At 49.6% G+C, this 12,713-nt stretch overlaps 1 protein-coding gene and 1 pseudogene across 1 annotated transcript; one reads left to right on the top strand and one right to left on the bottom strand.

Moving 5' to 3' along the window:
* Positions 1-8,661: 8,661 nt before the first annotated feature.
* LOC149278898 (histone H2A type 2-B) lies at positions 8,662-9,054 on the bottom strand. Its single transcript, XM_089501523.1, has one exon. The coding sequence runs from the start codon at positions 9,052-9,054 to the stop codon at positions 8,662-8,664; it is 393 nt and encodes a 130-aa protein (XP_089357649.1).
* A 349-nt stretch (positions 9,055-9,403) lies between these two features.
* Positions 9,404-9,785, top strand: LOC149278897 (histone H2B 1.1-like; annotated as a pseudogene).
* The last annotated feature ends 2,928 nt before the right edge of the window (positions 9,786-12,713 follow it).

The raw sequence follows: 12,713 nt of genomic DNA, 5'->3' as shown, positions 1-12,713 counted from the left end.
AGGGGGGTTAGGTAGTGAGAAAGGGGGAGAGGGGATAGATAGAGGCGGTACATATTGAGAAGTGGGGAAGGGGGTTACATAGTGAAAAGGGGGAACATAGTGAGAAGGGGCAGATAAGATGATGAGAGGGGGTAGTGTGAATGCGTATGAGAATGAATGAATAAATGTGTGGATGAATTGTGTGAATGCGTATGACAATTAATGAATTCATGTGTGGATGAATTGCTTGAATGATTTGTGAGACTGCATTAATGAATGTGTTAATGATTTGTGTGAATGATTAAATGCAAAGATGGTACATGAAGGGTGGGCTTTAACAATAAATAAATAAATAAATATGGGCTGCTCAGGCGTAAATGCCCGGGCCTATTTTTTGTCCCAGTCCGGGCCTGCCTACGTGTATTTGCATACCTAGTTTAGCTAAATTAGATGGGACAGGACTGGAAAAAAAGCAGGACTGTCCCTGAAAAAGTTGGGTCTGTTGGCAGGTATGTGGATGGAAAAATGTTATAGGGTGAAGTGTGAGTTATAGCGTTAATGTAATGCTATTAGTGAGTGAAGGACAGGGCAAATAACAAGAGGAAAGGTCCTTGTGATTTGTGCATTGTACGTGTGTGTTATGTGTTATGTTACTGTGTGTTATATGTGTTATGTGTGTTATGTCACTGTGTTATATGTGTTATGTCACTGTGTTATATGTGTTATGTGTTATGTCACTGTGTTATTTGTGTTATATGTGTTATGTCACTGTGTTATATGTGTTATGTGTTATGTCACTGTGTTATTTGTGTTATTGTGTGTGTTATGTTTGGTTGGTTGTGTATCAGACGGAAAAAATGAAATGGAAAAGGAAATGGAAAAGGCGAATGAGTGGGCAATTGGCGACCCACTCCCCTGTTTCACCCCAGAGCAAAGCATCCAAACACTGTCAGTCTTAGACGTTTGGCAGCGGACTTCCAGAGCTCAGACACCAGGCCCTAGCGTAAGCTGGCCACTCCGGCGGAGGTAGCAGGCGTTGCCACACCGCAGACAGAGGCAGCCAGGGGGGAGAAACTGCCCTTACAATTAGGGACATTTGAGGCATGACACTAGCCAGGAAGCGAACTGGCATTGAAGAGACGCTGGCACCACCACCACCAGCAGCAGCAGCAGCATTGTAAAAGGCGAATGAGTGGGCAATTGACGACCCGCTCACCTGTTCCACCCCAGAGCAAAGCATCCAAACACTGTCAGCCCTAGGCGTTTGGGAGCGGACTTACAGAACTCAGACACTAGACCCTAGCGTAAATTGGCTACACCGGCGGAGGTAGCAGGCGTTGCCACACCGCAAACAGACGCAGCCAGGGGGGAGAAACGGCCCTTACAATTAGGTACATTTGAGGCATGACACTAGCCAGGAAGGGAACTGGCAGAGAAGAGATGCTGGCACCACCACCAGCAGCAGCAGCAGCATTGGAAAAGGCGAATGAGTGGGCAATTGGCGACCCACTCACCTGTTCCACCCCAGAGCAAAGCATCCAAACACTGTCAGCCCTAGGCGTTGGGGAGCGGACTTACAGAAAGACACTAGGCCCTAGCGTAAATTGGCTACACCGGCGGAGGTAGCAGGCGTTGCCACACCGCAAACAGACGCAGCCAGGGGGGAGAAACTGCCCGTACAATTAGGTACATTTGAGGCATGACACTAGCCAGGAAGGGAACTGGCAGAGAAGAGATGCTGGCACCACCACCACCAGCAGCATTGGAAAAGGCGAATGAGTGGGCAATTGGCGACCCACTCACCTGTTCCACCCCAGAGCAAAGCATCCAAACACTGTTAGCCCTAGACGTTTGGCAGCGGACTTCCAGAGCTCAGACACAAGGCCCTAGCATAAGCTGGCTACACCGGCGGAGTTAGCAGGCGTTGCCACACCACAAACAAGTGCAACCAGGGGGAGAAACTGCCCTTTCCATTAGGGACATTTGAGGCATGATTTCAGCCAGGAAGCGAACTGGCAAAAGATACCGGCACCAGCAGCAGCGTTGGAAACGGAAAAAGGTGAATGAGTGGGCAATTGACGACCCGCTCACCTGTTTCACCCCAGGGCAAAGTCAGTCCTAGGCATTTGGGAGCGGACTTCCAGAGCTCAGACACTAGGCCCTAGCGTAAATTGGCTACACCGGCGGAGGTAGCAGACGTTGCCACACCACAAACACGTGCAACCAGGGGGAGAAACTACCTTAAACATTAGAGAGAAAAAAAATAAACTTTCCAAGCTAAGAGCTGGGTAACCCAACTTGGGCAGATTGAATTTAAGAAAGGCAATCTGCTCAATCAGATGAGGTGCCATGCGTGAGCGCTGTGGACTCAGTATGTTTCCAGTCACAGAAAACACGCGCTCACTTTGAACAGTGGTTGGCGGACATGATAGAAGCTGCTGCGCAACCCATGAGAGTGCAGGCCACACACTCTTCTTTTCATCCCAGTAGCTAAGAGGATCAACATTAGGCGCAGAAGGAACTTCACAGAGGTAAAGTTTGACGATTTCAGCAGCACTACTCTCCTTTCTGCTGCTAGCTCTGTCAGATGGTCCAACTATACTCCCAAGTGCCTCTTCCCAAAACGCAACTGCTCCATTCAGCTGTGTTGTTGTGCTGCTTGTGGCACTGCTGCTGATGCTGCTGCTAGGAGTAGCAGACCACATCATCTCTTCCTCCTCCTGCACCTCTCCCTCCTCGGACAGAATTCCCAATTTAACGCTGCCAGTCACGCACCTCGTTGACCAATTGCTCCCGGTAGCTACTGAGAACATTGAATTTCAAAGCTAGCTTTCCCTTAATTCTTGGATCGCAAAGGCACGCTAGCATCATTTCGGGACTCTCTTCCATGCGTTTGCGAAGGTGTACTTTTAGCAGATCCTTCAGCTTCCTGACTATGGCTGCTACGTCAGGATGTAGAGTGCCACCTTGAACAGCCTCACGGTTTTCAAGGAACACATCCATCTTGCTGCCTAGATGGGAGAACACTGGGATTACCTGGGCCAGACTGGCAGTGTTTGAGCTTAAGTTTTCTGTGGCATCCCTGAATGGTTTAAGGACTGCCACTAGCTGGGCGATCACTGTCCAATCCTCCCTATTCAATGGAGATGTAATCCCAATATTGTGCTCTGAGGCAAGATCATGGATTGCCCTCTGCTGCTCCAAAATCCTCTCCAGCATGTCTAACGTGGAGTTCCACCGTGTACTGACATCCTGGCGTAGGCAGTGTACGGGAAGACCTGACCTCTCTTGCTCTTCCCTCAAAAGTTGGCTAGCCTTAACACTATGGTGAAAGTGCCCAGCGATCTTTCTGCAGCGGGACAGAACTACTGCTACCACATTAGTTCCTTCTGACATTGCTGCCTTCACTACAAGATGGATGATGTGGGCTGCACAGCGCACACCAACAATATGACCATCTCGCAGCGCTTTCACCATATTGGCACCTCCGTCAGTTACCACAAAACCAACTTCAACATTGGTGCCCGCCTCTGCTCCCACCCAAAGGCTAAACATTTTCCTAATCGCATGCAGAATATTTTGGGAAGTGTGCTTTTCATCCATCACTTCTGCATGGAGAAGGAATGATCGGTAGCCTGCTGCAGCAACTTCCTTAGACACACCGGGCTGCCACCAGTGTGCTGTCAAAGAAAGAAAGGCATGCTGGGCGCTAGGTGCACTCCACAAATCTGTAGTGAAATGAACACACTGACCAGCAGCCTTGGAAAGCTCCTCTTTCACTGCTGCAACACAGGACCGATACAGCGAGGGGACAATGTTCCTGCTGAAAGTGGAACGTGACGGAACTGTGTATTGTGGAGCCACAGCCGCCATCAATTGTTTGAAAGGCTCCCCTTCAATCATGGAGAAGGATGCCCCTCCAACAGCAATGAACTGACCAATAAGTCGCGTTACTTTATTGGCCTGCTGTTTGGGCATCGTTCTCTTGGAGTGGAATGCCCCAAATTCTTCCAGGGTGGGCTGGGCATGCAGTGCTCCAACCTGCCTTGGTCTCTGGCTGCCAGCACTAGTTGCTGCTGCTGCTGCTGCTGCTGCTGCTGCTATTGGCTCAGAAGAAGAAGCTGTTGGGGTTTTTCCACGGCCACCAGCTATGCTGCCTGCACTAAGTTTTACCTCTGCATCTTTCCCCAATAGCACAGCGTTGTGTTGAGTGCTGAGGTGATGCTTCATGCTAGCACTGGTAAAATGGCCAGACACTTTCCCTCTGCTTATTAGCTTCCCACAATGTTTGCACTTTCCATAGCGCCCTTCTTCAACATTTTCAAAGTGCTCCCAAATTGGGGCGCGCATAGCCTTGGAGTGTGCCTTGGGTGCTGCTCTTACTGCTCGGGGTGGATGAACAGAGGCAGAACTAGTGGTGGTGGGACTGGTGGTAACAGTACTGGCCATAGTGGGACTGCTAATTGCTTTAGATTTGCTAGGTTTTGCTGCTGCTGCTGGTGGTGGTGATGGTGATGATCGTAGCGGAGAAGGTGGAGGCTCAGGGGAAAATTGTGCACTAGTCATTTGGACACTGCTCCCTGAGGAATCTGATTCCTGACCACTCATCTCCTCTACTTCCTCTGGCTCATAGTCTAGCTCTTCATTAGCCAGATCGAATGGAATTCCTGCTAGGCTGGAGCTAAGACTGATATCGTCGTGAGACTCGTGACTAGTAGTAGTGCGAGCAGGAAGAATAGACTCTGCACTTGGCCTCTCAGTCTCAGGCTCCTCTGCTACCTCGCTAGGTGGAGTTCCACTATGTGTAGCCCTCTCTCTAACTGTCTTTACAAAAATTTTGTAAGGACTTGGTGGCTTGCTAGAGGTACTAGGAGGACATGGCGTGGCGGTACCAGTGGGAACAGTAGGCGCAGCACTAGTGGTGGTAGAGGCGGGGGTGGTGGTGGTGGTGGTTTTCCCTACAAAGGAATGAGATCGCTTTGGTTTGGGACCCCTCTGAGTCTTGCTGCTAATTTGGCTCTGCTTGGTACCTTGCATGCTGCTGGTGGATGGGGAAGATGCTGCTTGGGGCAAAAGGCACTTCTTTTTAGTCACTGGGCTGGTACTACTTGTGCTACCCTTTAACTTTGAACGTGCTTCTGGTGCTTTAGGCTTTCCGTAAAAAACCATAGAGCTTGTGGGCCTAGCCGCACTACTACTGCCTGCTTTTGGTGCCTTTCCTTTACTTGATGATCCTTCAAGCAATGCTTCCCCAAATGATAAGCGAGAGCTTGGCCTACTTGGCCGACTAGACTGACGCAAAGGCTGCATCTTAGAGCTGGTGGTGGTGCTGGTGGTGGTGGTGGTGGTGGTAGATGGAGCTTGTCCCTCCTTAGTCCCAAAAGGAGGATCCATTTCAAATTTTGTGTTGTGTGTGTTCACACGAAGTTGAGTGCTAACTGGATTGCTCAGCTGTTTATCTCTTAGAAGAGAGGCTTTCATTGCCTGTTGCCCTCTAGTATGCTGCCCCCATCTATAATGTCCCTGATCTACTACCTGCCTGTTTCCCTACTCTGTTGTCATCTACATTCTCCCCCACCTATTTTCTTATCTGCTACCCCCTGCCAATTCGTCTCCAGTCTCATGTTGCTGCCTGTCTGTTTCACCCATCCGTCTGCTGCCTCTCTATTCCATTTTGCATAGTCTTCCCAATCAGCTGTCTACCCCACCCAATTTGTTGCCTGACTACTCCCATCTTCCTTTCCCATCCTATTCTACTGCCTGCCAGTTCATCCAGCCTGCTTCCACTTATAACCAACTGCTGTTGGCTGCTGGTTACTTCCCACAATCCTTAGCCACCTTTCCCCCCTCCCCTGTCTGTTGCTGACTGCCTGTTACCCTTGTCTTTTGCTGCCTAAATGCACTCCTACACTCTGTGCTGCCATCTTTCTCTTTCCTTCCTCTTAACTCTGCTGCTTGCTTATTCTCTCATTTTCACTCTTCCTTCCAGTTGCCCCGGCCTGTTACTTTCACAGTCTTTAGCCACCTGCCTATTCAACCACTTGTGTTTGCTGCCTGCCTGTCACTAGACCAGTCTGCTGCTTCCTGTCTTTACTTCCACTACCCTTCCCAGTCTGATGCAACCTGTCTATTTCCTTTCACAATTTGCTGCTGCTTGCCTGCTCCCTCCCCCGCCTTAATGCACTCCTACACTTTGTGCTGCCGCCTACCTCTTATCCCTCCTCTTCACTCTACTGCTTGCTTATTCTCTCACCTTTTCTCTGCTGCCTGCTCCCCGTCTGCCTATTCCTTTCTCTCCCCAGACGGGGAGCAGGCAGCAGAGTAAAGGTCTCTGCTGCCTGTTGTTCCCTTCCTAGTCTGTTGTTGGACATTTGCCACAGCCTGGTGCCACTTACCCCTCCTCATTCTGCTGCGTGCCTTTTACTTTCCAACAATCACCCCACCCCAATTTTGCTGCCTGCCTATTCCTCCCCAGCCTGCTTCTGCCTGCCTCGTCCCATTTGCTGTCTGCCTATTCATTTCTGCATGTTTCCCCTCATTCTGCTGCCTGTCTATTTCTTCTTACGAGTCCCCCTCAATCTGCTGGCTTCCTACCACTTCCCAGTCTTCTTCCTGCCTATTCCCCCAGATCTCTGCAGCAAGACTGTTCCCACCTAGTAAGCTATCACATGCCTTCTGCCCTCTAGTATGGTGCCCCCTGCCTATAAGCGTAGTGTCGTAAGTAACATGGAGCTGCATTTAAAACATGTAATTTGGACCATTATTAGGTGTTTCTATGGCTTAGTAAGTGTAATCCTGCACAGGGTTAAAAATCGCGATCCCTTCCAGGTTTGTTGCCTACCTATTCGCCCCTTCCTGTTCCCTTGCTAATCTGCTGACACCTTTCTGTTCCTCCTTCCCACTCCACTAACTACCTGTTTCCCCCACTCTGCTTCTCGCCTACTTTCTGACAGTTTTCCTTACCAAAGTCAAATATCAGCTGCCTGGTTTCCATCTATCTGCTGCTACCCATTTGCAGCCTCCCCCAGTCTGTTGCCTCCTGTATGTGCCCACTGTTCTGTTGCTAATGCTGCCTGTTCACTACCTTTCTGTTGCTTTTCCTGCTTGTCCCGCTGTCACCTGACTCACCTACCTGCGTCCCCTTCTTCTGTCGCCTGTGAGTTCCTCTCCCAGTGTCCTGCCACTGCTTGTCTGTTTCACTCTGTCTGCATGGTTATTAATTTCTGCATATTTTTCCCAGTCTGCCACCTGCCTGCTCTCACCATATTCCCGCCTTTCTTTTTCCCTCCTATTCCCTCTTGTTGCTGACTGGCTGTACCTCCCTCGGTCTAATGCTACTTTCCCGTACCCAGTCTAATGCTGTCTGCTTGTACCTCTTCGGTTTGGTTTTGCCTGCCTATCTCCTCCTTGATTTATGGCTAACTACCTGCCCCTACTTTGCTGCCTTACTATTTATTCCTGCATGATCCCTCTCAGTCCACTGCCTGCCTATTCTTTACTACATGCCCCCAGTCTGATGACTGCCTGTCCCTTGTCTGCTGTGTCCAGTCTTGTGCCGCATCCCTGTTCTGCCCTAGTAACCAACCAAATGCATGTTACCCTCTAGCATGCTGCCCCCTGTCTATCAACCCCTTGGTCTATCACCATCTACTTAGCTCACCCTAGTATGTTACCACCCTCCTATCCGGCCAGTCTGTTGCCCACTGCCGCTTCAGGGTTAATTTAGGGGCAGTAATGGTTAATGGGGTGTTTAGGGTTAATTTAATGCTGAGGACTGAGGGTTAATTTAATAAAGTTAACTAAAGGTGCAGTTAGAGGTAAAACAATCTAAAGGTGGGCAATCTAAGGGGAATCTAAATCCTGGGGGCAGTTAAGATTATTAATGTATTTATTTATAAAAGTATGGTGTCAGTGATATTCTCTGAATGGTTCGAATCTCTGAACGATTCTCTGCCTTCAGTGACATCGCTAGAGTAGGCAGACAGGCAGGAGGGTTCATTGACCCTAATGAAAGGGGCGGGGCCAATCGTTAGTTTGACTGCAGGGAGGGACTGGGGAAACACTAACTCCTATGAGTCACACTGAGTGACCCGAAGATTCGGATCATGAATCGGATCATTTCAATGAATGACTCGAAATGATCCGATTCACTTTACTGATCTGAACTTCGCATCACTACTTTGGGGTATATGAAGGGTTAATCCCTTCTTAGCAATTAAGCTTTCAGAGGCAAGGGAGATGTGTACAATGGAGCTACTCACGGGTCTCTCTCACAGTGATTATCAAATTCATTAATACGCTCCCCAGACCATTGCCAGCTACACGATCATCACACAGCTGAGGGATTCCCCGGCTTCTGCCACTTTAATCTGCGGTAAACCACAATTTCCTATGCAATGCTGCCACCGTGTGGTAGCACTTGCCCACCCACCTTTCTTGAGAACCATATTTATCCATTTAAGTGCTGGCAGCTTTGCCTCGAATTTTAACCCAGAAACGGCCGGGGGGGCTCACCAACTAAACATCGGGCTGGAAAACTGCAGTGGAAAGCAGTTGCCTTTAAAGAAGTTTGCAGTATGTTTATAGCAAGACAGATATAGCTTGTTCCAGAGATTATGGGTGGCTCTGAAAAGAGCCTTTGGTGATGTTTGCTAAGTGCCCTGCGGTTACCGATTACTGAACTCACTTGCTCTTGGCAGGTTTGTGGCTCTCTGTCTTCTTGGGCAAGAGCACGGCCTGGATGTTGGGTAGAACACCTCCCTGAGCAATGGTGACTCCTCCGAGCAGCTTATTGAGCTCCTCGTCGTTACGAACGGCGAGTTGCAGGTGGCGAGGAATGATACGGGTCTTTTTGTTGTCACGTGCAGCGTTACCAGCCAACTCCAGTATCTCAGCAGTCAGATACTCCAACACCGCTGCCAGATACACGGGTGCGCCGGCGCCTACTCTCTCGGCATAATTACCCTTGCGAAGAAGCCTATGCACACGGCCGACAGGGAACTGCAGACCAGCACGGGAAGAACGTGTCTTTGCCTTAGCGCGAACCTTTCCACCTTGTTTTCCTCTGCCAGACATGCTTTCGCTCAACAACCGCCTAATCAGTCAGTTAACTGCAAAGTTCCTTACGAAAATAAACCGCTCACCTACCCTGTTATTTGTAGCTTCCCCCGTGACGCTCTTCGTCGCTGATTGGTTCCTTTACAAAACAGCCAATCGGGTGGAAATAGTCTGAGACACCAATCGGTGTAGGCACTGCGGTTCATGGGCGGCCGCATCTGCTCACGTGACAACCTCATCGAATCGGACGCGAGACAGCAGAACGGCCTTATTTGCATGCGGTGCCTATAAAGGGAAGGGCCTGGCGCAGTAATTTCAGTGTTAATCACGGTCTCTTGAATTGCGTGTTGAAAGGAAAGCAGACGCGATGCCTGATCCAGCCAAATCTGCGCCCGCTCCGAAAAAAGGCTCTAAGAAAGCTGTTACGAAGACCCAGAAAAAAGATGGGGAAAAAGCGCAAGAAGAGCAGAAAGGAAAGCTACGCGATTTATGTCTACAAGGTACTGAAGCAGGTGCATCCCGACACTGGCATTTCCTCCAAGGCCATGGGCATCATGAACTCGTTTGTCAATGACATCTTTGAGCGCATTGCCGGGGAAGCTTCACGCCTAGCCCACTACAACAAGCGTTCCACCATCACTTCTCGGGAGATTCAGACTGCTGTACGCCTCCTCCTTCCTGGAGAGCTGGCCAAGCACGCTGTCTCAGAGGGCACCAAGGCTGTTACTAAGTACACCAGCGCCAAGTAAAGTTCTCCTCGTTCTTTCACTTTTTAAACAAAGGCTCTTTTGAGAGCCACCCACATCGTCCATCTCAGAGCTATGTAACTGATCTAGCGCTTTTGTCGGAGACATGCTAGCTCTGGGAAGAGCGTTGAAATGTGCTTCTCACTCCTCCAGGTTAGCTGGGGTATCCAGACTGCTTGGGAAGAGAAGCCAAAGGTGAAGGGGCTCCTGTGACGGCACCGACCTGTACTCTGACTGGGTATTCCAGCTAATCGCTGATTTCTCCTGCTGGGACGCCGGAGATTAACCCCTTCACCGCCAGACAGAACCAGCGTTGCAGAGAGAAGGGGCTTCTTTACCACTGTGGCTAACCGAAGCTGAGCTACATCGTGGGTCTATTGTCCTGAAAAGGACAATGCGTGATCCTGGTAGAGGACACAGCTCTTCAGGAACCTCGGTGGCGCTGTAGTATACGGGCATTCCCAAATAATACATAACTCGGTTGTGTCGTGGGGAGGACATGTGGCACACGGACAGGATAACACATGAGGGGACGACAAATGCATAATAAAATTCACCCACATACCGGGACATACAGAATACAGATAACTACCACAGACGGCACCTATTAAACCTGGGCCGTCCCGGCCCCCATTCAAGTGAGCCCCGCGCAAGCCTTTGGTGGACACCAGCTGCCGATCCCGGCACATGTTCTGCAAACGGGCCCAACTCCCAGCACTCCGATCCTGCCTGTAGCTCAATCTATAGCCAGACCCAGGCACTGTTCAGCTGGGTATTTCAAGGTGTGCATAGAAAAGCACGGGCAGACACAAGGACAACATGATCATAGCCTAAGAGAGGGTGTGGGTGGCTCTGAAAAGAGCCGTTGGGTGTTTCAGGGTCACGAGTCAACAAGCTTAACCTCCGAAACCGTACAGAGTACGGCCTTGGCGTTTCAAGGCATACACCACGTCCATAGCGGTAACGGTTTTCCTCTTGGCATGCTCAGTATAAGTGACTGCGTCACGAATCACGTTCTCCAAAAACACTTTGAGCACACCACGGGTTTCCTCATAGATCAGCCCAGAGATACGCTTTACACCTCCTCTGCGAGCCAAACGGCGGATAGCAGGCTTGGTGATACCCTGGATGTTATCCCGAAGCACCTTCCTGTGCCTCTTTGCGCCACCTTTTCCGAGTCCCTTACCTCCTTTGCCGCGGCCAGACTTGATCACGCTTACTTCACGAGTTCCACAGCACAAAACTCGCTAATGGCCAGCCCGCTTTCTTTTATACGTACTTGACGGACCTGATAGGGAACCGCACCATGATGCCTCAAGGGGGCGTTGCTATTTGAATATATGCTTCACGTTGGTTGGCTGGAGAAGCTTCCAAGCGTGCCTCAGACACCGATTGGCTATTTAGGAAGCCGGATATGAACAATTCAAACCAACCTCCTTTGCGCCACTCCCTACACCAAGCCCGCATCTGCTTTCAAAGATGCCTAGCCTTTATTAATCAAACCTCTCTACTGCATCAAGTACCTTAAGCTTCTGCCTCCCTCACCTCCACGTGATCGCTTTCGACGATCCCTCATTTACCACTAGGTGGCAGCATATCGCTGTAAATAAACGCCAAACGGCGGCCAAGATAAAGGCGGGCTTTTAGCTGTCGCCGTATCGCTGTTAACGGTCAGCCAGTACACAGTTTCACTAGGTCTCTATATAAATAATATAATACGTTAATAATAAATAACCCCTAAGTAAACTCCTGTCAACTACGAGTCCTAAGACCGGCAGGCAGCCAGGCACTAGCAGTAGAAATACAATTTATTTTTAATTATTTAATTGATTATTATTAATTAAAAATATTCATAATTTTTAATGTTATTCTTTAATGTATAAATATTAGGCTATTCTTAATATAATAATAATAATTAATGATTGGGTTATATAAATTTACGATTAAGCTTAAGGGTAAATTAATCTTTAGGTCATTTTAAAGAAATTATTATATTATCTGTATTCATAATTTTATTTATTTATGTCACACCTCTTGGGTGCTGTTCCCTGGCAGTTTTTTTTTTTTTGGGGGGGGGTGGGGGCTGCACGGTGTAGGAAATTCAACTGCTTTGAATTAGAAGTGTGATGAGACGTTTACGCGCCTGCATCCTACTCTCTGATACGCTCAGACAGCCTCCCCTGCCGGAGGTTGTTTATGCTCGCATCGCCGCAGCCGGTGAACATCTACGCAATGTACATTAACAATCTTCCTTGCCGGTACTTCCCACGGCGGAGGGGGTAGAGTGGCAGCAAATCTCGGGGAGGGGGGGATAGAGTGGCAGCATATCTCGGGGGTGGCAGAATTATTATTTTTTTTTTAAAAGCACCTAACTTTTAGGGTGCGGCCTATATTCGGGTGCGTCCTATATTCGAGCCAATACGGTATATATCCTCTAGAACTTAATAACAATACGGTAACGTGTTATCCTCTCTTAGGGTTTGTGGATATCTATACTAGAGCTAGAGCCGGCCTTAGGTGTTCTGGCGCCCTGTGCGGACTAGTTCTCTGGCGCCCCCCCCATCCCCCAAAAAGAAAGGAAAAAAAATCTTGTCACGGAACTCCCCTTTCTCACTATCTATCCCCTCTCCCCCTTTATCACTATCACCCACCTCTGCCCCTTCTCACGAACTCCCCCCCCGCCCCATCTCACTGCCTTCCCCTCCCCCCTCTCCCTACTTCTCATTATCCTTACCAGGCCCGGACTGGCCATCGGGCACACACGGTGAGCTGGGCCGCGGCAGGGCCGGATTGACTTAGGGGCTGATGGAGCCGCATCTCCAGGCCCCTACCTTAAAATATTCCCAGGCAGGACCGGACTGACTGGGCCTATGCGGCCTTTACGGCCACATTAACGCAGGGCATAAGGGGCACCTGCCCCATAAGCCTGCC

This window comes from Sceloporus occidentalis, unplaced genomic scaffold, assembly GCF_023333645.1.
Source record: "Sceloporus occidentalis isolate IW3139 unplaced genomic scaffold, rSceOcc1.0.p SCAF_176, whole genome shotgun sequence".
Classification (NCBI taxonomy): domain Eukaryota; kingdom Metazoa; phylum Chordata; class Lepidosauria; order Squamata; family Phrynosomatidae; genus Sceloporus; species Sceloporus occidentalis.
The sequence above is the reverse complement of the archived record's forward strand: the minus strand, read 5'-3'. Positions and strand labels throughout refer to the sequence as shown.